We start from the raw sequence: 26,445 nt of genomic DNA on the forward strand, positions 1-26,445 counted from the left end.
TTTTTTTCTCTTTTTGACCATAGATGGTCAAGATGTTATAAAACATGACAAATAACAATTTCTGGGATCAGAATTGTATAGAAAAATGTGTCCGTTTGTCTCTGTGGGTTGTTTACATCAAAAGTTATGCCACTTTAAATCATATTTAGATTTTTCGGGTTTGGTGCAAAGGGTTAAAAATTAAGCATTTTGGACATTATTTCAGCTTGGTACCTAATTTAATCTTAAAAAAGACACTTGAATGATAAATAAATAATATGTTGTGGAAAAAAAAATCACCCTATGCGCTTGAGAAAACGAAAAAATAGTTGATCCTCTACACATCTTTGGCCATTTTTTTGCTATTTTTGTCCATAAATAAGGTCAATATGTTGTCAAATGTAAAAAATAACCATTCCATTAAATTCCTGGGGTCAGAATTGTATGGGAAAATGTGTTAATTTGTCTCTGTATGTTTACTTCTAATGTTATGCCACTTTCTATATCATTTTTTGGGTGCAGAAAAGGGTTAAAAAATAACCCTTTGGGACATTATTTCAGCTTGGCACCTGGCAGATTATGAAAATAGACACTTTAAGGATTTTTAAAAATCAGATGGCATAAAAAAAAACCTATTTCCATCTAGACTAATACTGATAGGAGAGAAGAAAACTCTCTGGATTGCAGACAGCCCTGTAGCCAGAAGCTTTCTCCAGACATTATACGGTTATATTCAGGGTTCTAAATTAACTTTTTTGATGACCAGCCAATGTGGCTGGTAACTTTCTAAAGTTACCAGCCAATCAGAATTTCCACTAGCCATTTTTTTTTTCGGTAAAAATAACAAATGATGAGTGCCACTGAATTTCCAATCCGTGCGCACAGATTTTGTAAACCGTACCCTCAGTTTTTGAATCCGTACCCACAAATTCATAATCCATGCGCACACTTTCGCAATCAGTTCCCACGGATCTGTAAACCGTACTCACGGATTCATGCAGCAAGTTCCTGTTAACATACAGTTTTATTGAATATTATTATGTGGAATAGGTTTAATAATAATAAAGCAATAATCTTATAATAGCACTTGATTATTATTGTACAATAAACCTGCCATTGTGACTAACTCTGGAGTAATTATTTCCTTGGTTGTAAATTGTATTGGATTAAAGATTCTTATGCATAACCTATATAATAATATTTAATAATGATAAAAATAAAGTTATTTTTATAATTTTAATTTGTAGGCTAAATAAATGAGTACAAGAAAATAATTCATTAATTGCTTTATTTTTAAATAAACTTTGACAGTTTTGTAAATGCTTGTGTACAATTCTTTCTTAATATACATGAAGACTAAGCTCCACCCACCCCACCTGCCTGAGTTAGATGCAAGTTTCACTGTTAATGTTATTATTAAATAATGAGGCCAAAAATAACATTGCATTCAGTTAGAGAGAAAAGGAATGAAAACATAACCGGCAAATTATTTGTTTTGTTTTGCTTTTTACCCTTATTTTCTTCTTCTTTTTAGCGTTTATTTTTTTGGCCATAAAACACAGGCGGCTGTGTCTTATCCTATTGGTGATTAATGTAAAATAAACGCTCAAAGACTCATTGGATACTATGAAAAATAATGTTTAATAAACAGAAATTAATCTGCAGGTGGGGGCGGAGCTACAAATGCGCGTCAGTTTACAAATCCGAGGGAACGGATTGCGAAAGCATGCGCATGGATTATGAATTCGTGTGTACGGATTCAAAAACTGACAGTACGGTTTACAAAATCTGAGCGCACGGATTGGGAATTCGTGGGTACGGTTTGTTTAACCAAGGGAAAAGTTCATGAATTCGTGAGTACGGTTTATAATCTGTGGGGACGGATTGCAAAACCGTCGTCACGGATTGATTTTTTTTTTTTCTCCTACAGGTGACGTGCGGGGCTCCGTAATATCCTCATCCCCTGCCTCGTTCCTCTTTTCGCCCCCAGAAATCCGTCCCAATCACAGCCGCATTTAGTTTAATCTTAATTTTTTTCTTTAATAGCTTACTCCCTCCTCTTTCAGTCTATGGTCCATGCTCTGGCTCCATTTGTTCTTCTTCCTTGTGTTTTCTGATGGAAGCTCTATTCCTTGTTTTTTCGCGCTGGTTTCACTGCAAACTGCGTGCAGCCAATGGGCATATGAAACGTCATCACGTAGGATTACAGCATAGTGTTCATGGGAAATGTAGGAAGTGTTGCCAGGGGGATAAATGATCGAGAACAGAGCCTCATGTCATGCATCCCCAGCCAAACTGGCTAGTAAGTTTTAATTAACACCCGCCAAAATGAATTTTAACCCGCATTTGGCGGGTTGGCGGGTGTTAATTTAGAACCCTGGTTATATTCTTTAGCTGCTTAATAAGAGTGGCAGGACATGTAAATTATTGGACATTTAGAGGCAAACAGACGCACAGTACAAACTTCGGACATGGTTAAATCCACAAAGAAAACCCCGACAAAGAGTAAGTGTGCCCGAACGATTTATTTCATTGGAGGCAACAAGATTTGCAATAATACTTTTCTGTTTCCATAAACATCAAAGTTTGTTGTTTTGTGTTCATTCACCAAGTTTTATGTAGAAAACCAGCAAATAACAAATAGAATAAGCATCAATATGTGCTTTTTGTTTACATTAACATTAAAATAATAACATTAAAAATCATGGTCAGATTTTAAAGGAGTGTCTTGCAACATGTGATCTACAATGCACAAGTTCAAATAGAGTTATGGCAAAAAATGTTTTAGAAAAAGATAAAAATCACATATTTCAGCCTCTAAATCATTTTTAAAAAGTCAAAAAAGATAAATTACTGACATTTACGATGCACATTATCCTTTACTAAATGAGATGTAAATTAGCCCTATTGTCACCCCCAGCCGGTGAGAACCGGTGACAATCTGCACAATCTTAGGAGGCCATTTTTTATCCCTTTTGAGCTTTTTTGAGTGCCTACCTTCAAATGGCCACAACTTCTCCATATATTATCAGATTTCCATATGTAACACATCGTTGAAAAGCTTGGAGACTAATCTTTCAAGATAACTCAAGTTTGTACTGAATACAGTGTTTTCAGACTTTAGCTATGAATATGTTTAGAAGCAACTGAAAAAAGCACAAAAGTCAGTACATGTCAAAACTTCTCCAGGCCCCCAAAACCCCCTAGACCTCAGAGGGTTGAAAGTAATCACCTTATTGTTCTGATTAAATTATTTCAAAAGTAATTAGTAATTAGTTACATTACTAGTTACATTACTTTTTCCTCCATGAAATTTATGAAATCCCAGCATGCACGCTCTCGATAAATACTTATTAAAGCATAACAGAGCACTGTTATTACTAACTAAAGTAAGTGGCTGCTGCATGCATGGTTTAGAATTGCAGAATGCCAGCAAAGAGCGCTGTATTTATAGTCTCTAAAAGTTATCTCATTTTACCGCAATCTCACATATCTCTTACAACACAATAAATATATGCATAATTAATCTTTCATAATGTCTACAATTTGTGTGTTATAATGAGAGGAATCATGAGCACGCAAATTCAGCACTGCATTGCTCAATACTGCAAACACGTGTTATAGCCTAAATAGAAACTCTGTACACGCTTGCACCTGTTAATCATTTATATTAGTTCATATAACTTTTGTGCAATAGATGAATAACAACTTATTTGTTTTAGATATTTTATGTTTAGATATTTCTATTTTGCGGGAGTGAATCATTTTATTCTCCTGCATACCATACACACACAAGTGTCTATCCGCCCACACCAACCCATTTTGTCCCATGCAGACAAGGTTGTGCTCCCCTCTCTGCTTAAGGGTCCCCTTGAGCTTGCTGGTTTCTGGGCAGACTGTGTAAGTCCTTGTCTCAACTTTAGAGTTAGGTCCTCTGATCCTGGGCTATTGATCACTTTGGTCAAGCTGGGTTCCTCTCTCTCCTTGCTAAGGGTGGAGGCCCCTGCACTTGAGCTCCATGACAGTGACATCAGGTAGTTGGGCCGCTTGCTGCCTCCCTGATAAGATTCCTCCATTTGGGTCAAGCCAGGCAGTGCTCCTCTCACCCCGGAGGATAGTCCTGCCTTTCCTGCCTTTCTTGCAGGTTGCTTGTTAAGTGAGCTAGCTGTGCTTCCCATGAAGGGCCTCTTGCAAGCGTGCTGCTCCTTATCTGGGCATTTGGGTGCTGTCAGCCTCATTCCCTTTCTCTGAGTTGGTTTAGGCCCTGGTTTTCGCCTTGGGCTCTACTCAACTTATGTATCTCTGTTGATAAATTTCTGAGCAGGGTGTTGCTACCAAAGAACTGTCGAGTAAGTTCTTTTAGCAGGTTTATTCAGAACCGCTGGTAGACTACGTGGGTGTCATGCCAGGAATGGTTTTTAGACATCTGGCTGTATCCCCTTAAAGGAATCTCTTTCTCCTGATTACAAGCCTTGAGCTCTGCCCTAGGCTTGGGCTTCCTAGCTCAGCTCTTAATAGGTAAGTGTTCTCCCGGTGCCCTTTTATACTCTGGTCACGCCAGGTGATGACATCACAGACTGTCACCAGCCAATGTTATTGTCATGTTTAGGTGTATGCTTCAGACACTGGTCATGGTGAAGGCGCTCCCCATAGTGAGCCCTAGAGGACGCAGTGTCTACGTAACCTGAGACCTTTTACAATTTACAATTAAAGAGCCAGTAAGATGAAAATTCTAAGCTTCCTATCACTGTTTATAAGTCCTGTACAATAGGTTTAAATCCATCCAAGGTTAAAAAACATTGTCATTTTGTCAAAATATCATTTTAAAATTACCTAAATTCTCAGAGATCCCCAAACGGTTCGTGCGAAGCTGTTCAAAAGATTCAATTTCCTTAAACCCCACCTTTCGGTAGCATACTGTGTTCTGATTGGTCAACTGACATAGTCAGTTTTGATTGGTTGTTCCGCACACACCTTCATGGTAAACAATACGTTAGCATCTTTTTGGGGTGAATTATGTCTTATACCTCTCATCGCGAAGCAAACAGTAAAATAAAAAACTTGAACAGTCTCCCTGCTTTTTCTTCTGTGTGGGTGTATTCAAGCCGCGCGCTTAAGTTTGAATCTGAATAGCGCGTTCAGCGCGGGGGCGTGGTCACATTAGATATAATGAAGGGAGACGTGAAAAACGGACATTGCGTTGTTTTCATATGGATTAGTTTATCACAGAATATCTGTTAGCAGCACTTGTTACACTTCATTTTAATGACATGTTTGTAAATGAAGATCAGCGCAGACAAAGGCTGCAGACAGCACACATACTGATAAGACGCTCGGGAGAAAACAAACACATAACTTCATAATCATACTTCGCGTTGTGATTCGGAGATGCTTGTTGGTCTAAATAAAGTTGGTAATGAACCCTCTTTTATGGCCAAACGCTTTGAAAATCCCGCCTTGTACTCACCGAGATTAGAAAAGCAATTTTCTAATAGGGATTTGTAGTACTGCTCTGGTATTGTGGTAAAAATGAATTTTAGCCATTGGTTCTTCTGATCTTCATTCTTTGGCAGTGAAAATAAAACAAACTTGCCTTTACAATTAAAAACACTGTCTCCTCGACATGATGCTATTACACCAACCGGAGCATCTGTGTGGGGGGGTGGGGCAGGTCAGAGTTACGTTTCTCCCAAGACGGTAGGCGGAGATTATTATGCAAAGTGTTCCTAGTGACGTACATAGAGATGGGCAAAAGATTTGAAATCTATAACGACTCGTTTCAGCGATTCAGAGTCGACTCCTTACTTTAGAAGCCAATAACTAAATCGTGTACTTTTTAGTTTAATTACTTTGCACATTGTTTACACTGATGGGAAGCTACATCATACACTGTAATACAGGTAATTTTTATTTCCCATCTGTGTTGCTCTTTAACCTCATACAATTAATATTAACAGACGCTAGCATTGCCTGCAATGATGTGCAACACAAACAAATAAATGTAATTTAGTGTTCCATGAACTTTTAATGAAGTTTTGAAGTTTGCTCTGTTTTATGTCACTGTAGAAATCAATGTTTAGTAAAAAGATTCACATGACAGAATTGAAAAAAATATATAACTCACGTCTTCAGCAGATTCCACTACAGGAACAGCCTGATCATCATCACCATTTACCAACAGAAGAGGACACTTTATTCTCCCGACCTGTGTGCATTTTAAAAGATGATTGAAGTTAACGGAATTTTTTTTTAATTAAAAATAAATTAAAAACTAGACAAAACAAACATATCAACAAATCCATAATGATATATACTCACATCAATTTTGGCACTTTGACTGGGAAGCGATAGGATCAGATTTCTGAGGATAACCTGGTTGTTCTCATTCACACATAGCTTATCTGCATTGCTGGAATTAAATGTTTGTATTATTATTATTAGTAGTAGTAGTAGTAGTAGTAGTAGTAGTAAAATATTCACAATGTACAAATTTACTCAATATTACAGTTGTTCTAATTGTTTTATCATGTACCCATAATATGTTTAGACACGTAAGTCACACTTAATTTATTAATCTAATGGTATTTGATATCTGACAATATTAAACATGTGAGAAAATGTCAGAGCAACACGAGAGCCTAAAGGCTTGAAACTTGAGATTTGGTGAGAAATTTAAATTATGAATGTACTCAAGATATTGAATATTTACATGAAAGTTGCAATATACTGATAATTTTGAACATAAAGCTGAAAAAACTAAATAAATGCATATATATACATGCATAAATGCCGAATAAATTTGTCGAACCTAATAAATGCATATCTCTCTCTCTCTCTCTCTCTCTCTCTCTCTCTCTCTCTCTCTCTCTCTATATATATATATATATATATATATATGTGTGTGTGTGTGTGTGTATATATATATATATAGAGAGAGAGAGAGAGAGAGGGGGGGGGAGATAGATAGATAGATAGATAGATAGATAGATAGATAGATAGATAGATAGAGCCTAAAGATATGCCAATATTTTCTGTAAGATAAGTAAATTAGCCAATTTAGCCACACACACACACATTTAACTGTAACTTAAGTGCTCATTTAATTGTGGTGTAACTTTGTGTAAAAATATAATATTTGCTAAACACGTATAATGACATAACATTCTCATCCTACATCCTCATGGTTTCTGTGTCTCACTTTTTCATCAGCTCAAAGAGATCAGAGAGGGATTTATCAACAGGCATCAGATGACTTCCACTTATGCACACACAACACTGGGGCTGCACAATAAAAAGAAACACCAAAATATTTAATGTAATACAAATAATCTGCATTTAAAATGTAGATACACGTGTTTACATGTGCCAAGCAAACCTTAATGACTTTGGAGTAGGAAGTCATACTGAGTGTGATGGCACTTCCCAAACTTAGCCCAAGAACAGCCAAATGATCCTTCTTTACCATTGGATGATTATTCAGTATCTGGTATGCTTTCTACAAAAAACATGTATACATAAACATGCATATCTGTAAAGACTATATAAACAGTTCTCCAACCACATAACCCGACGTTGCGTCCAGCTTTGAATGCACTCAGTCCAAATGGATTTTACATTTTGAGTTAAGGTTCAGGATGGATGACTGTTCTCCTGCTGAAGGACAGTGTTTTTATTTTATTTTATTTTATTTTATTTTATTTTATTTAATTTTAATTATAATTATAATTATTTTTCTTTTTTCTTTTTTGCATTCATCCAATGTGTGACCACCTTCTTTGTAACAGTTTATGAGATGTTGTGATAATTTTTACAAAATAATCTGATAATCTTAAAGGGTTAGTTCACCCAAATAGCAAAATTATGTCATTAATGACTTACCCTTATGTCGTTCCAAACACGTGAGACCTCCGTTTATCTTTGGAACACAGTTTAAGATATTTTAGAATTAGTCCGAGAGCTCTCCGTCCCTCCATTGAAACTGTGTGTGTCACATGGACTACTTTGATGATGTTTTTCTTACCTTTCTGGACAAGGACAGTATACCATTCACACAGCTTCAATGGAGGGACTGAGAGCTCTCGGACTAAATCTAAAATATCTTAAACTGTGTTCCAAAGATAAACAGAGGTCTTACGGGTTTGGAACAACACGAGGGTAAGTTATTAATGACATAATTTTGCTATTTGTGTGAACTAACCCTGTAACTCCATTTATTATCACATTTGCTTTTATGGCCCGGAAATCTGAGTGGGTGCTGAAATAGTTCCTCTGGACCTCCAGGTAGGTAATTACAATGCCAAACTAAATTAAATGTCATGTCAAATTGGTCCACATTATTAAACCAAAAGTTCTGAATTACCTCAAAGTAAGAAGCATCAGTGTCTTGAGTGTACTCAAGTGCCATGGATGCAAAGCCATGAGATGCAAGCAGGGCAGAACGGTACTCAACCAAACCACCACCTCCTCCCCACAGGTCCAGCACTCCTGGGTATGTCCCGGAGCCTAAAACACAACAATTCATTTTCAAGCAATTTACCTGACTTCTTTGACATAAAATAGAATATAAATCAACCCCTTGGGATACCAGGGAATATGAATCAATGTCAGAATTTAACTTGAATGCTTGTGGGTGATTATAAATCTAATATGGATGTTTGTACCTGGAGGCAGGAATAAAGTTCCTTGTATTTCTTTCTCCATGATGTTTATCCTCTTCACACCTGGTGCGATGTACCAGCGCTCAGTGACACTGGTTGCCAAGGGTGTTTGCTGGCTGAAGCCTTGAGATAGATGCTCACAGTATACTGAAATGCAAACTTCCATTGGTCTGAAAATGTCCCTCTTACGTAACCTGGCGTAAAGACCAGTAGTTAGGTGACTTCTGGTTTCCAAACTCCTCGCATAAAAATGAAGCCTGAATTTATACTTGGTAATAGAAAACACACACCATAACATTTTTCTAGGCAAAGCTACCTGAGTCCATGTCGACTCCCTGGTATGGGCCTCATGCTCCAAAGCAACCCCATTGGCTCTGTGCCTTCATAAGTGCCTCCCAAACTTTCATCTTTGAACCCTAAATTATACATGAGAGCATACATCCATAACATTGCAAATTGTAACAAAGTTTCAGTTGATTTCTGGATCAATATAGAAGTCACTACTTATAATTGACCCAGATATATGAGCACAGGAATCTAGGTGTTTATTTTTCCCTGAAGGGAAGTTTCTCAAACAAATTTCGGGAGGAACATGCACGGATAATTAACACGGCCAGTTCATCATTAGCAATTACACAGTTTACCAATCAGCTCAAGAGGAAAACGCCTATAAATAATCAAGCAAGAAGTCCTTCCTTCGCTATCTCTCGATTTCCAGAAACTACGCATCGAATCGCTGCAGCATGTCTGAGACCGAATCATCCTCTGATGAAGACGACACCTTTCACGACGCAGCTCCGCATGCGTCCACAGCCGAAGTTCGGGACACCAACGCCCCAGAAGATGCTCCTACCGAGCCAGCGGCTGCACCGCGGGGTCGCAGATCTTCCCGCAATACCACCGCTCAAACCTCCAGACGCAGGGATTCCACTTTACCTTCCAGGCGTCAGCCACCGTCACCAGCATCCTCTCATGCCTCAGCTCTCTCTTCCGCTCCAGCCACGGAGAAATGGACACTGACAAGTCTACGCCAGGCCCTCTCAAACGCCGGCATCACCGTTCCTCGCCGGCTAAACAAGGCGGAGTTACAAGCCCTCTACGTATCCCTCCAGGCAAGGGCGCCACCGCCAATAAACACTCCTCCATCTAAAACCAAAGATAAAACAAATCAGTGCCGCTATGCTCCAGACGACACACAGGCGCACGCCTGCACAAGCCGCCAAGATAGCGCTAGCACGCCTCCGCTATCAGCGCAGTCTTACTCCCAGTCCCAAAGTTTTCCCACCCTTAATCCTCTCCCCTACCCATGGCCCCCAGCCCCGCCATCCTGCTCTAGGGCGAGACCGCCTCAGCAAATGGCAAAAGACCCAACATCCACCATTCCCTCCCTTTTTGATAATATGTTCCTCGCCACCGGAGCTGACCACAGCACAAGGCCGCCTCCACTCATGGCACAGACTCCAGCACCCATTATTCCCCCTCTCTTTCCTGGGCTCTCTTCTCGTGCAGCTCCTGCAACCGTTCCAAGAGCGAGCCGGCTTCCGCAGGCGGTTCCGTCAGCTGTTACTCCTTCCTCCATCTCTCATGCCCGTTCATCCTTCTCCCTGTCCTCAGCTAAGCTCCTACCCATGCCACGCCAAATTGACTGCGGCGAGTTCTCACTCACTCTAAAAAACACCACTCACATTCAGTCCCGTATTCTTTCATTTCCCGAATTCTCCATCGCCTTCAATCGCTACTCCGAAGTAATCTGTTCCTCTTTTCCACAACGGAGACGCGAGCTCAGCGACTATCTCACAATAATCGCAGAGCTCGCGTTATCATACGGGGGTTCCCATTTCTACACCTACCATAAATTATTTTCGGCAAAATGCGCCATCCGAGTATCTCAGTGGAATCAGTGTCCTTATTGGGGAGCTTTGGACACTGAAGTTCACAATTGGGTATTTTTAGGCTGCAATAATATCACATGCGCAGTATGCCGATCCATCGCACACTCCTCTACAACATGCCCTTTTGTCAACCCATCCATTCCTCCCTGTGCCGAACCATCCCAACCCAAGTCCACCAGCTATGTACCAAATTTCCCAAACAATCGTTCCCTCCCCAATGCCTCTAATCGCCGCCCCCCTTCTTTCTCTGATAGGCAACTCTGCATCAGCTTCAATGCCGGCAGGTGCTCAAGACAACGCTGCCGGTTCATGCATATTTGCGACTTTTGTGGCGGCGCTCACGCCCGCTTGATTTGTCCTGTACAAAAAAATGTCAATAAAAATGAGAAACAATACTTATCGACTCCAGTAAATATTTTTCGCCTATCTTCTGAATTGCTCCATCACCCCAACCCAGATTTTTCTAACTACCTACTGTCGGGCCTCTCACACGGTTTTCATCCTGGGGTCGAAAGTCTCCCCTCCCAAAGCCTCATATGCCCCAACCTTCAGTCCGCTCTCACGGAACCCGAAACAGTTGACCTGTTAATTGAGAAAGAAATAGACGCTGATTTCATGATCTTCCCTTTTTCCGTTCCCCCCTTCAACAAGTTGGGTTGGGAAGTTGTGGCCTAATGGTTAGAGGGTTGGACTCCCAATCGAAGGGTTGTGAGTTCTAGTCTCGGGCCGGACGGAATTGTGGGTGGGGGGAGTGCATGAACAGCTCTCTCTCCACCTTCAATACCACGACTTAGGTGCCCTTGAGCAAGGCATCGAACCCCCAACTGCTCCCCGGGCGCCGCAGCATTAATGGCTGCCCACTGCTCCGGGTGTGTGCTCACAGTGTGTGTGTTTGTGTTCACTGCTCTGTGTGTGTGCATTTCGGATGGGTTAAATGCAGAGCACAAATTCTGAGTATGGGTCACCATACTTGGCTGAATGTCACTTCACTTCACATCTTCCGCATCAGCCCCATAGGCGTAGCAACCAGAAAATTTTCTGGTAAAAAACGCCTCATCATCGATCTTTCTTCGCCGCATAATTCCCCGCTCCCGAGCATTAATAGTCTCATTCCACTCGACGAATTTTCTCTTCACTACCACGACATCGACCAAGCCATCACTATGATCAAAGACGCAGGACGCTGCGCTTGGATGGCCAAAGTCGACATCACCTCTGTGTTTAAAGTGATGCCCATCCACCCAGATTTTTGGCACTTATTCGGCGTCTATTGGAGAAATAAATTTTACTTTTCCGTCCGCCTCACATTTTCGACATGTTGTCAGAAGCAATTTGCTGGATCCTTTCCAACAATTACTTTAATTTAATTCACCTCTTAGACGATTTCTTAATCATATCACCGCCTGACTCCATCCCAGCAGCAAACCTTATGACAACTCAAAAGGTTTTTGCAGAGCTCGGGATTCCCCTCGCACAGGAAAAAACGTCAGGTCCAAGCACTTCCATCGAATTTTTGGGAATCAATCTAGATTCACAAAAATTTCAAGCTTCTCTACCCCAGGAAAAAATCGACAGAACCATTCTGGTGGCTTCCACTCTATTAGCAAATCCAAATTGCTCCAAACGTGAGCTGCTATCCGTTCTCGGTCATCTAAATTTCGCGATGCGCATAATCCCTCAAGGCTGCCCTTTCGTCTCTCACCTCCTCTCTCTCGCGTCCTCCGTTCACGAGCTAGAGGACCGATTATTCATAACCAATCCATGCCGCGATGAGCTCAGTCTGTGGATATCCTTCCTTAATCAATGGAACGGATTATCTTTCTTTTACAGTGATTTGGTTTCATCCCCAACCGACATCCAATTATTTACCGACGCCGCCCCTTCCATCGGTTTCGGAGGATTTTACCAAAACCGCTGGTTCGCTTCTACATGGCCCTCCCAGCTGTTAGATTTACCCCAGCCATTAATATCATCATCCCTTTTCGAGCTATATCCTATCGTCGTGGCAGCCTCTCTATGGGGAAAAGAGTGGTCCACCACCAGCATCGTAATTCACTGCGATAATGAGGCTACCGTCCATTGCATTAATAACGGCCGTTCTCATTCCCCCACCTTAATGCCCTTACTAAAGCGGCTAATCTGGATCTCAGCTTGCGATCAGTTTATCATAACCGCAAAACACCTTCCCGGGGTAAAGAACCAAATAGCTGACTCTCTCTCTCGTTTTGCCTTTCAGAAATTCAGGCTGTTGGCACCGCAGGCGGAACCATTCCCAACCCCAGTGCCTCCTTATTCAGAGCTAATATTCCTCTGAGACCCCTTCTTGAAACTTCAAGAAATTCTATTCTCTAAGCCATTTCCCCCAGCACCCTGCAGTCATACTTCACAGCATGGAAATGCTTTAAAGCATTCCACTCCGCCTATAATCTACTGTTCCCTGATTTTTCCCTACTTTCCATCACCTCATTTATATCACTCCTCAACATTAACAAAACCCTCCAAGTCAGCTCCATCAAAAGCTATCTAAGTGGAATCCAATTTTTCCATAAACTCATATTTGGTTCACCCTCAGCCCAAATAGCCAATTCACAGACCTCCCTTCTCATCAAAGGCATTCAAAGAGCCCATCCCACGCGCCCAGACTCCAGGCAGCCCATAACCTTTGAAATCCTGACTAAATGCATTTCTACGCTTCGCAAAGGTTACCATTCCATCCACACTGCTCGAACGCTAGATGCCATGTTTATCCTAGCCTTCTTTGGCTTTCTCAGATGCTCAGAGCTCACTACCACTTCCAGCTTTAAACCAAATATCCACCCCACCATTTCTGATCTAGCAGTCTTGGACAATGAAGCCATGTCATTTCATATAAAGCGAAGTAAAAAAGATCAGACCATGAAGGGCCACTTTATCTAGATTTTTAACCTTCAATCACCTATTCTCCAATACCAAACACTCCTATCCGATCAGACCGCTTAAATCTCAAAAAAGCCCACCAAACCCTCATCAGCCACCCGTTTTTTCCCTAGTCATCTCCATTTCCCATTCCAACAGCACCCTGCTCCTTCAGGAGCCATTATATATCTCCCCCACGGCTACAGCAGTATCAGCTCCTGCAGGAGCCTTTTACGTATCTCCTCACTGCCGCAGCAGTATCAGCTCCCGCAGGAGCCTTCACGTATCTCCTCACTGCCGCAGCAGCATCAGCTCCCGCAGGAGCCTTCACGTATCTCCTCACCACCCCAATCCCGCACCCTCACCCAAGTTTCTACCCCAGCCAGGTAGAAGCACTCGGGGGAGCACTCTGGGCTGGGCCGGCCTCCGAGCTCAGACCCCTCTCCCCGGATGGGGGGGGGGTTTCCCCTGGCTCGGGGGTCTTGCCGGGCGCGGAGCTCTCTCCCCGGACAGCACGCCAAATATGCTTAAACCTTTATTTAATTATGAGTAAATGTGAACTCGTGAAACGGATATTAAAATACCAATTTAAAGTTTTTGTTATTTTGATATCCTTGCTATAAAATCTGTAATTAATTTGCTCTGGAAAATGTTTTCAAAAAAGGTAAGTTACATGACTTAGAATTTGTGCTCTGCGTTTAAACCATTCAAGTGCATTTAAACCATTTAGAGTATTTGCATTACATTTCGCAAGACAGACTAAGTGCCGTTATGTACAAAAGCTTTGAAAACAAAATGAACGGTTCAAAAACATAAATATATAAAATTGCAGAGAGCAACATTATGCATTTGCCGCCTTCTCCTTCACCATCATTAATAAGCAATAGGATAAACAGCTGCTGGCTTGATTACACAAACGAACTATGGTTCGACCCAAATAAAATAATATGGACACAGTCCAGTGGGGGCAGGGAGAGGGGGGAGTAATAGAACTCAGGTTTGGACCAGGAAAGGGAACCAAGTGTGAAAGTAAACTTTTTTTCCATCTAGTTTAAGTAGGACCTAGTTGTAGATCCCCATGCTTTTATAAGTACCTTATATAAAGGAGCATCAGCTCTGTTAGGATGGAGATCCTTGTTATCCAACTGGGGGACGGAAGACTACCTGGGGGAAGTGTTTCATTAGCAGGTGAAATTGCCACCCACATTTCAACAATGTACATTCAGGCAAATTTGCCCTTTTAACACTGGAAAATCAGATCTTTTTTGTCAGAAAACACAGCAGAGCTCCTTAATCAAGCTCTTGTCATTTCAGTAATAGTCATGTTGATTAGCAGGGAATTGCAGTAGTTTAAGTATCTACAGATAATCTAGAATCCGGCAGCTCATCAATCAGTCAAAGAGAACCCATGTCACATTTCTCCTGATCCCACTCCACTTGGTTCCAATAAATGACGGAATCAAATCATACATTAGTGTACTACGCACCTGCCACTGATCCATGTTCATCACTGACATAGTGTCCAAATGCCTCCCAGAAGTCCTTGTCATCTGATTGATGCAGAGAGTGTAGTGTCACTTTTTGATTTGGTGGTAAATTTGTTACCACAATCTGAAACTTCTCATCCAACAGTCCACGAACGGGTTGAACAGAAAGCAAAGGGCATGTCCTCATCTGAGTGCTCACAGACCTATACAGAGAATACATGTGAAAATAGCATCTGGAATTTACTTCTGGCTTACCTTAAAGAATAGCAGTTGTATTAAGGAACATGGATGGTAGATCGAAGACATCCTATTCAGAGTGTCCAAATACCTCTTATTGTGAAAAAATTCTAACTGCAAACCAAACCACAGGAACCTACTCATCACATTTCAAATCTCTATTTCAAGATTAAAGTTAAAATAACCTTTAAAATACTAAACTAAAACCAATCAGAGACTAAATAACATTACTGTAGCCCATTCAACATGTCCATAAAATAAGGACTATACATGTATACACATATATGTGTGTGTGTGTGTGTGTGTGTGAATATATATATATATATATATATATATATATATATATATATATATATATATATATATATATTTATAGCGCTGTGAAATTTAATGATTTCTTTTATTAAGGGAAAAAAGCTATCCAGACCTGCCTGGCACTACGTATAAAAGTAATTGCCCCCTAAATCTTATAACTGGTTGTGCCACCCTTTGCAGCAACAACTGCAATCAAGCATTTGCGATAATTGGCAATTAATTTTTTTCAGACATTCAGAGGTGGACTTGCTGGTGTGTCAGGGAGGGCCTAAACTATTGTAAAAACAATATTTACAATTTTTTAATAATATTTTTTTAAATGAAAAACTTAAAAATGTTCTTTATAATAAAAGCCATCATTTCTTTTAAATAAATAAATCATTTTAAGTGATTCATAATTTCAGAATCATCATCTAAATAAAATAAATACAATTTCTGTGGAAATAAATTCTTCAAATCTGCCTATTCAGTGAATGCGTTAAATGATCTCCAACTATTTCCTCCATATTAAAATGTTTCCACCTAGCATTTGCAGCTCTGTGATTGGTGGTCCAGCTGTGAAGTTGCAGAGGACCAAGCAATTGTAAATCAATGGGAGCATAATTTTAAATTACAGAAAAACGGACTAATCATATCTTTCCTCTAAATGGGCGGGTTTTGTTATCACTAACTTCATGACAAGTTCCACCCTATGTGAGCTCTTTATCGAAAGAAGATATATACCCTGATTTACTAATGAGCTATTATTCACATGACGATGGAAGCCAAAAATAACGTAAGTGAAGACATTTACTGGGCTGCTGAGCAAGAATAATATTTAATATAAACTCTGCTTGTTTGTAATGAAGTATCTGCTGCTAAGTAGTTTTGAGTGCTGTCATAATGTGTTGGCTTACATTAATGTAAGGAAATATTAGCTCATTTATTCTGATAAGAATCAAATCTAAAGATTCGAATTGCTTTCCTTGAACTGGGTCCAAATTGATTTAGTTTATACTTCATCAACGGTTCGTCCAGCGAACTTAAAATTCAGTATATCCTTAAAATCTGTTTGAGTTTACTTCATGAACAAGATAATACAAACAGAAAGAAAATGTATACGCTACAGGCTAGGTAGCACAGGATCTGGGCAAAGTTTAATCTTAAAATACACCACACAGGACAATACTTCTTTATAAATGAAACAAGAATTTTTTGAGCTATTCTATAGATTATATGGATCTAAACACGCGTTGAGCTGAAAGGGGAATCCCGGCTGGGATTCGCGGTTGCGTAGATGACGTCTGAGGATGCCCTTTGCCTTGATTGATTGGTTGACTGCCCGGCGATTTTGAGAGATTCAACAGCTCTTGCCTTGACGGTGGACAAAGTTTCTTCCGAGTCCTCTCGTTTGTGCGGCGTGAGCTTTGAAGATTCTGTCACGGAAAGTTGAAGCTCTTTATGACTTGCAAGCACGCTGATGGCTAGGAGCCTGGGTTGAAAAGGCGCAAGCAAGCAAGCATGGTTTCGCTGTCACAAAGTTTCAATGGAGTGGTTTTGAGTTCTGGATGGCAAGAACGCTAGCAGCGTGTTGGTAGTTCAAGCCATGGCCTAGATGGAAGAGCAACGTAGCGCAGCGCACCACATTTAAGCGACACAACATCACCTTCAACAAGAGATGATGCGCTTGGAGACTAGACTTGAGACTAGACTGGAGCATTGGGGTTTTATCAAAGCAGATTTGGTCCATCCTACGATGCGATCTCCCAATGGGATGCTGTTGCAGAGCTTAGACACGCCCCGTACTGTTTCTCGATTAAATATCATGTGGCATTGTCATGTGGGATGGATCTTTGCGTTAATACCTTATAAAGTGTCATGATATGCACACAATACAGAATCTGGAAATTTCCTTTGCTCCAAGTTTAGACAAATAACGTGAGCTTTCATTCAATACTAAACTTTCCATATCTTACACACATTTAATAGCACTATCTGTTAAAGTTATAAAAACCATACATAAAAAATTGGTGAAAGTTGCACCGATTAACTTGAGCACATCAAACATATATAAAAGGCATGAAACATTATTTGTGACTATAGTTAAACCTTCAGATTTCTTAATGGTTGTCCTTTTGAGATAGTTTGTTGAAAAGTTCAGTTTGTAGAAAGATTCTCAAGCAAGCAGGAAGCAAAGTCATGGGGTGATCCTGAATTGATTCTTTGTGTTGAGGTCCACTAATTATTAACAATTCCTGGGGCGTTTCCATACATTGGGATCATGTGATGCTGTGATACACAGGATCCTTGTATTTTGTAAAAAGAGTTAATTAAATCAGCTCCTTTTTAGGGACTCAGGATGTCAATGTACCATTAGTTTCCTCATGAGTGGGGGCATTTTGCAACAGACCTTTCCTCTGTTGTATGATCACGTTATCACTTCGCTTAATGTCGCAATGTCCTTTAGCCATTTGTTACCCTGACAAAAATGGGTCCAGACAATCTTGAGCATTGTTTTCCTCAGCTAATCATTAACTGTGTTCAGATCACAGATTGGAGGAAGTAGGCTCTTATAATTAGTTTGGCCGAAGCAGCCGATTCTGCAGTTATTTACGTGACTGTTCACCGAGGTCCTACAGTCCCCCTTTTGCGCGGTGATGTTCCTGGTGCGAACATCGACGGGCACTAGAACAAGAGACAGAGAGAACAGGCACACACACGCACAAGACACAAACAACAAACAATCTCCATGACTTGTTGAATTCTGGTGCTGGACTTGGGTAACTTGGGATAGATGGGTTAAGAACACTTCAAGTGACATAGGGGTGTATTGTTTAGGATTAGTTATAATTGGGTTTTCAATCGATCTAACTGTCAGTGGTTCGACAAAGCGGTATGGGCGTAATCTCAATCAGGTTGGTTGGGTTCTTCAATATGGGTTCCTGGTCAGTTTTAACAGGTCGAAAAAAAGAAACTTCTTAGGACGCCAGACGTGCGTTAACTGAGAGACACTTGTACGGCATTCACTTTCTTGTGCGGGGGGAAGCCTATTATCAAGGTCACAATACATCCTACGATAGTAGAGATGCGAAGCGCTGTGTCAGCAACAGACAAAGACCGAACGATTGGCTCACCAGTGGGCGGAAAGCACGATATAGCTTCTAAGGCTGCATCGGCAGGAGTCAAATCAATCAGTTGTGTTCCTTCCTACCTGATCCTTTTCCCAATTATGGATCAAGGACAAAGGAATGCGGTTTGAAGAACATTGAGATTTAGAGTTCAGCCTAATACTCATCGTCGTTGAGGTGATATAATGCTAGATCATTGATATAGTGGATCGAGCCCTTAGTGACATTGATCCATATAGTTTAGGTTAGGCGAGATAATTGCTCGTAGATGACGGTAGCTGTACACACTGAGGTGTTGACTAGCCATCGTTTTCCGACAATTTTGGTTTGGGTTACCTTAATTTAGATGCAGACAGCTTTTCACAATGATTTAGTAAAAAAAAAAATTGGGTGAAAGGAGTCAATCCTGTTATCTCTAGATCTGGACCATCTAAGGGATTTCCTGAAGGGGACTGAAAGGAAAGGAAGTTATAGTAAGAAAATAAGAGGAGAAACACACAGAGGAGAAAAAAAAAAATAAAAAAAATAAACCAAAGAGGGACACAAGGACACTGAGTTAGGTTAAGAATGTACACGGAGTGTCACATGTGTGGAGCGACTCCTCTCCACTAGGAGTTGGTTCTAGCAGTGCTGTGGAGGAGTGTGTAGGTTTTGTGTAAAATGAAACTATATGTTTCTTTAAAAGGATAGTTATAACTAGGGGGTATAGAGCATGTTGTATAGGGGGTATAGATTGTTAGTCTATGTCAGTTGGTTTGATCTCCCCCTTTTCCTGTCGGTTGGAGCCCTGGTGCCTCTTTATCTGGTTTCGATGGACCCATCGAAAGACTGGCTCACTGCACCCTTCTCTGATTTTGATCCGATAGGCAACAGGTGAGAGCTTGTCTACAATCTTGTGGGGTCTTGTCCAGTGAGGTAGGAATTTCTTTGACAGGCGATGAGGAGCATTGTGCCTTGGTTCATAGTACACTGTAAAACCCGACAAGTTAACTTAACTCAAATCGTTTGAGTAAACCGATTGCCTTGACTGTAATACCCGACAAGTAAACTTAACTCAAACGGTTTGAGTAAACAGACATCCTTAAGTTATGTTAACTCAAACCGTTTGATGAAACTGATTGCCTTAAACCATTTAAGTTGAAAAAACTAACAGTTATGAGTACTCTGAACTTAATTCAGTTGAGTTAACTGAAAGAAGATAAACATTACAATCAAGTAATTAAGTGATTAACTGAGTGATAATCGAGCTTTAGTGATGAACACCTGCTGTTAACAAACAGAATTACTGAAGAAAAGAGAGAAAGGAACAACAGCTGACTTCAGATACAGCCTTACTCAAACCTGACAAGTTATGTTAACTCAAACCGTTTGAGGAAACCGATTGCCTTAAACCATTTAAGTTGAAAAAACTAACAGTTAGGAGTACTCTGAACTTAATTCAGTTGAGTTCACTGAAAGAAGATATACATTGCAATTAAGTAATTAAGCGATTAACTAAGTGCTGATTGAGAATTAGTGATGAACAGCTGCTGTTAACAAACAGAATCACTGAAGAAAAGAGAAACACAAGAACTACTACAACTGACTTCAGACACAGCCTTAGATGAAATCAACTGAAATAAAATACATGAAATCTCTCAAGATCTGATTAAACAACCCCACAAACAGCATCACCAGCTCCACTTATTAATAACCAGACTGACTTTATTTCTGTCAGACATCTACAGAAGATCTTATTGAGAATGAACTAAGGTTTAGATGTTGATTTATTGTTTCATTTGAAGTAACCATGTTAGAGATCAGTGTTTGCTTTAGTTGGGCTCTTGACCCTTGATTTCTGTCTTAGTCTTTTCTCTGGCTGTTATAACCGTGTGTTTCTAAAACGCATTTGTTGTAACTCAAAAGCCCAGAAAAAATGCCATCAGGCGTTAACCTGTACCTAGGTGTACTAGGTGTTGTTACTTTATATAGGTGATGATTATTATTCACAAATATTGATCTGTACAGAGTCTAATTGCTGAGGAAACAAATGTGTGATTAGTAGAAGTGGACCTAATACAAGTGACACTAAGAGTTTGTGATAATCAGTTAATATAAAAAAGACTTCATAAACATTTTGTACACATACATTTGTCTTCTATGCCAGTAACGGGTCAAACACAGACATCAATAATCAGAATATGAACCTCAACAATGGTGACAAAAAAACATGCTGCAATGCATGCTGGGTACTATTGTAGTACAAAACTCATCCATGGCTCCCAGCATGCTCTGCAGCATTTTTTTATTTTTATTTTTTTATGGTCACCATTGTTGAGGTTCATAATCTGATTATTGATGTCTGTGTGTGACTAACTGACACTGTAGAAGACCACACTGTTTGGAAAGTCTTTGTATTAACTGATTATTACAGAACCACTGGCTCTTAGAATCACTTTTACTATAATAAATCAAATTACACAACACCCCTATTTCATCAGAGATTAGACTCCATATGGATCGATAATTGATGATTATCATCACCAATATAAAGTATAACAATCCACACCTAGGTACAGGTTAATACCTGATGGCATTTCTTCTGGGCTATTGAGTTACAACAAATGTGTTTTAGAAACACACGGTTATAACAGCCAGAGAAAAGACTAAGACAGAAGTCAAGGGTCAAGAGCCCAACTAAAGCAAACACTGATCTCTAACATGGTTACTTCAAATGAAACAATAAATCAACATCTAAACCTTAGTTCATTCTCAATAAGATCTTCTGTAGACGTCTGACAGAAATAAAGTCAGTCTGGTTATTAATAAGTGGAGCTGGTGATGCTGTTTGTGGGGTTGTTTAATCAGATCTTGAGAGATTTCATGTATTTTATTTCAGTTGATTTCATCTAAGGCTGTGTCTGAAGTCAGTTGTAGTAGTTCTTGTGTTTCTCTTTTCTTCAGTGATTCTGTTTGTTAGCAGCAGCTGTTCATCACTAATTCTCAATCAGCACTTAGTTAATCACTTAATTACTTGAATGCAAAGTTTTAAAACTTACATGGTTTAAATCAAGGCAATCTGTTTACTCAAACGGTTTGAGTTAAGTTTACTTGTCAGGTTTTACAGTGTAGGCTTTTCGACCTTCTGTGCTTCTTTGGAGGTTTTGTTGTGCGAAGGCGAAAGTCGCTCTCAGGTGCCGATGCAACTCTTCCAGGTACTGGTGAGTGGTGTAGGCGGTGATGAGGTTCATGTCACCAGGTTGGTACAGCAGGTGTAACGGTAGTGTCATTTGCCGTCCCGTCATCATTTCGAATGGGGGTACTCCAGTAGACCGATGAGGGGTGGCCCTGATGGCCATCAGTACAAGAGGAAGCTTGACATCCCAATCCTTTTGATTAGCGGACACATACTTCTTCAACATGCTTGCCACCGTCCTGTTGACTCGTTCGACCTGACCTGAGGAAATTGGGTGATGGCTTATATGAAGCCTGGCCTGTATGCCCAGGAGTTTCCATACTTCCTGCATAACTTCGGCGGTGAAGTGGGTTCCTCGGTCGGAGTTGACTCTTGAAGGCAGTCCAAATCTTGAGAAGATGTGGTTCATTAACAGGCAGGCTGTTGTTTCTGCTGTGTCGTTAGGAGCTGGGAGACACTCTACCCACTTTGTGAATTCGCAAACCACAGTGAGGAAATATTTGTTACCTCGTGTTGACCGTGGTAGGGGTCCTACCCAATCTATTTGGAGGTCTGACCATGGGTACGTCATTCCCTTCCGTTGTAGTGGTGCTCGGTGGTTTGGATTGGCCGGTTGGAACTGGCAACACACCAGGCATCCTTTAACATATTCCGCCACGTCTTGCTGCATGCTAGGCCAGTACGCCACTTGCTTGAGCGTTTCGTAGGTGGCCTTGGCACCGTGGTGTCCAGCGCATGGTGCATCGTGGGCATGTGCCAGCATCATCCCCCTTTGGCCTTGAGGAACTACAAGCTTTGGCGAAGTTAGGGGCTCAGGGACATATGTGAGAATGCCGTCTTTGAGATGCAACATGTGCTTGATCGAGTGAAGTTGGCGGAGATCGGATGAATTGGATAGGTCGGAGGAGGAAATGGGATGAGTTAGTGGGTCAGAAATGTGAATGGCAATGGTTTGTAGGATTGGATCCAATGCTTGAAGGGTGAAGAGATCATCAGAAGTGAATTGAGGTGAGAGTTCAATTTGGGAGGAGGTGGGGGTTTGCGCACCAGTGGCGTGCTGGTGGCGGGTTATGGCCGCCACTGATGGGGTGGGTGGGTGTGAGGGCAGAAAATGTCCAGGACTCTCCATGTAATGCACCTGCTTTGGCGAGGGCATCAGTTTGGTCATTGAGATCTTTGTCTTGTCCTGGTTGACGTGAGTGACCTCTGACCTTTTTCCAATAAACGATCATGTCATGGTCGGTGACTATGGTATTGCATGCTTGGAAGAGTTCCTGATGTTTGACTGGTTTGTTGTTAGTTGTCTTGAATCCATTCTGTTTCCATCCAGATAGATGGCATGTGAAGCTTAGACGGGCATAGTTGGAGTCGGTACAGATGAGGAGTTATCTGATGTTGTGGGATGCAGCAAGTTGTAGTGCGATGAGGATGGCTGCCATTTCGGCATATTGTGATGATTGAGGGCCCAGTCTGAATTGTTGTGGTGGGCAAGGGTCGTTGTTGAGCCAGACCACACCAGCTCCAGCCTTCAAGTTGCCCTGTTGATTGTAAGAACAGCCATCGACATATGTTGTGGGCATGCCTTCACACACATTCTCCTCGAAGTACCTATAGTTTGTCACCTGTGGTTGTGACAGTTCTTTGGTTTCCATTGAATTGTGCGGCATGTCCATTGAACAGTTTTGGCAGGCTGCTAGCCCATTGCCCAGAGATGACTTGTGGTTTTGGGCATATCTTGCCTCAATGTCCCGTCCTTGGAACGTCATTAGCCATGTAGCTATGCGTGCGTTGGTTACCACGCCATCCCTGATTCGTTGGCTGTTAAGGAAGGTCACTGGCTGGTGACACGTTTCTATGATGACCTTTTGCGCTCCAATGTAGTTGGAGAAACGCTGAATGGCCCATACAGTGCAAAGCAACGCTTTTTCACAGTCTGAGTATTTGCATTCTGGGGGAAGTAATGTTTTGCTGGCATAAGCGACCACTCGTTTGTCTTTGTCATGGAGCTGGTAGAGGCCTGCACTGAGGCAATCATTGGGGAATCCAGATTCCAGATAGAATTCCTTTTCCGGGTCGGGGTAGGCCAGGCAAGGTGCAGAGCATAGCTGTGTCCTGAGCTTCCAACCAAGCAAAGGGTTCATCCTTTTTCAGGAGGGAAGTTAGTGGTCTTGCGATGTCAGCGTAGTTCTCGATGAACTGTCGTGAGTAATTGCACACTCCAAGAAAGCTTCGTAGCTCAGAGATGTTAGTGGGTGTCTTTATGTTTTGGATAGCTTGTGTACGGCTGGACTGTGGTTCGATGCCATCACGTCCGATGAGCAAGCCAACATAATTTACCTTAGTTTTACACCACTGTCCTTTGTGTAGGGCAATTTTTGCTCCTGCTGTTGTCAGCTGGTTCAGGACGTGGTCAATTTCTTTGAGGTGGTCTGCCACATTTGAGCTCTTCATAAGGACATCATCCACGTAAACAAGGTTACCTCTGGCTCTGGCATCAGGGCATGCTTTGTTTAGGAAGATGTTAAATTCAGCTGGTGAGTTGGCATAGCCGAAAGGGCACCGTGTGAAGGTGGACTGTCGATTGCCAAAAGTGAATGCCAGTTTGTGTTGGTCATCAGGGTGGACAGGGATTGTCGAAAATCCGGAAGCAACGTCCAGTGTGGACAGGATCGTTGAGCGTTTAATTTTGGGAATCTCTTGGTCCAACTGAGTCATGGGCCATCGCGATAAGGGAACTTGTTGGTTCAACTTGCGATAGTCTATGGTGGGCCGCCATTTGCCGTTGGGCTTTAGGACTGGCCATATTGGGGCAGAGTAGGTGCTGTTACAAGGCCGGATAACCCCCTTTTCCAACATGGAGTCAATGATCTCCTGGACCGATTCGTAGGACGCTATCGGAATTTTGTACTGCTGCACAAATGTGGGTGGTGCATTTGGATGTGTTGGGATGCGCACCATGTGGATATCGGTCAAGCCACAGTCCAGGGAATCCTTTGCGAAGGAGTCCTTGTATTTGCATAGAACCTCTCGCAGTCCTTGGCGATCCATTTCACTGTGGAGGGCATCCGCCTCGCTCAGGATTTGTTGGACTTGTGCATTGAACCCGGTGTAGGGTTCCTCTGTCAAATCATTTGAGGTACTCTGGGCCTCAGTGATCAGCCGTTCAGTTGATTCTGTCACAGACTGCGTTGAGACAGCATAGACAGCAAGATGAGTGTCGTCTGTTAGTTCTGATCGACAGACGCTTTCTTTGGACACTGGCAGAACACAAGTGATGGCAATGACTTCGTGGGGCTGTGTGAATGTTACAGTGTCGTCGCATTCATCCGACATTAGTTCGGCTGGTATGGGACCAATGATAGGTACTGCTAGCTCAAAGTCATAGAACGCTTGGTTGATGAGCCATCCCAGGTGACTGGCTTTGGGAATGTTGATGTCCTTGGCCGTACAGTTGTTGATCAACACATACATGGCACGAGATGATACTTCCATGAGAGGTGTGGCCTCCAAGGTCAGTCCTAGTCTTAGGTAGGTCCTGGAAGGTTGGAAGAAACCTAGCTTACTGTTGAGAGTTTGGCCAGGTCGCATGTTGAGGCATACGCTGACACTCTTGCTGTAGGCAGGTATTGTGACCTCTTGCTCACTGATCATTGCGCACGCATCTGGGATTGTTTGGCCAGATCGAAGGTTCTTGAGATTGACTGAAGTGGTCCGTTGCTGTGATGGGGGAGCCCATATGACATCATTCACTCTGTCAATGTAGGCATTGAGACGAACCATGATGTCTGCTCCTATGTAGATGTCATGATGTAGGTTGGGGACAACGAGGAAGTAGTGACTCAAGAGTCTGTTGTTCCAGCGTAGGTCTACAGCGCAGACAATCTTTGAGGTAGCCATGGTTGTTGACCATGGACTGAGAGGGAAGCGGCTGTGCTTTGAGACATGTGGAAGGCTCTGATGTCTCTGCTTTAATGTTTTGAAAAGCTTTAGGCTGATGGCTGAGTTTTCAGACCACAGGGCTAGTGCTGCATCAGACACTGGTGTGTCTTGGACGTTTATGGCAGTCATGATTTGAAGAGGACCTGAGTCTGAGTCAGATGCTTGCAATGAGCAGAGGAAAGGGTTTTGGTTCTTGCTACTCGGAGTTGAGCTTGCTCTTGGCTTTGACTTTGCATCGTCAGTCAGTGAATGGGGGGCGGTGTCCGTGGCTTGACACTGTGACTCGTTGGGGTTTACCGACTGGAAGGGCAGAGGCTTGCGGACTTGAGTCCAGATCTTCAGGTGCTTGAAGTCTATCAAAGGTTCAAAGCGATTAAGCAGGTCTTTCCCGATGAGGAGTGGATAGGTGTTGAGTGGTGAAACGTACACTGGGTGGACGAGATTCATTGGTCCCACAGTTAGGTTAATTGGGGCCACATGTTTTAGTTTTAGACCCATGTGGGAATATGCCTGGAGGTTCAGTTCACACCTTTGAAGTTTGAGGGTGCTACTAGACCTCTTTGTTCTTTCTTGGACTTCTTCAAGGAGTTCTGACGACATTAGAGTGATGTCGGCTCCCGTGTCGAGAAGGGCTTCGACTTTGATGTGGCGTTCGATGATGATGGAGAGGTAAAACATTCTTGCTATACCTTTCTCAATGAGGTCGCCTAGGAGTTGAGGGACTGGAGTTTGGGAGGAAACAGGTAAGATGTCAGGACTGAT

General features: G+C 41.7%; 1 protein-coding gene across 1 annotated transcript in view; it reads right to left on the minus strand.

Moving 5' to 3' along the window:
* LOC127956949 (bile acid-CoA:amino acid N-acyltransferase-like) overlaps positions 1–15,130 on the minus strand; it is a 31,694-nt gene extending 16,564 nt beyond the window's left edge. The window contains exons 1-8 of the mRNA XM_052555281.1: positions 14,911–15,130; positions 8,953–9,052; positions 8,640–8,830; positions 8,339–8,481; positions 7,355–7,474; positions 7,178–7,260; positions 6,298–6,388; positions 6,104–6,184 (exon numbers count right to left, since the gene is read on the minus strand). Of these exons, the coding sequence (XP_052411241.1) occupies positions 6,104–6,184; positions 6,298–6,388; positions 7,178–7,260; positions 7,355–7,474; positions 8,339–8,481; positions 8,640–8,830; positions 8,953–9,052; positions 14,911–15,130 (1,029 nt within the window). The remainder of the gene's footprint in view (positions 1–6,103; positions 6,185–6,297; positions 6,389–7,177; positions 7,261–7,354; positions 7,475–8,338; positions 8,482–8,639; positions 8,831–8,952; positions 9,053–14,910) is intronic.
* Between the last annotated feature and the right edge of the window lie 11,315 nt (positions 15,131–26,445).

Source organism: Carassius gibelio, chromosome B4, assembly GCF_023724105.1.
Source record: "Carassius gibelio isolate Cgi1373 ecotype wild population from Czech Republic chromosome B4, carGib1.2-hapl.c, whole genome shotgun sequence".
NCBI classification, from domain to species: Eukaryota; Metazoa; Chordata; class Actinopteri; order Cypriniformes; family Cyprinidae; genus Carassius; species Carassius gibelio.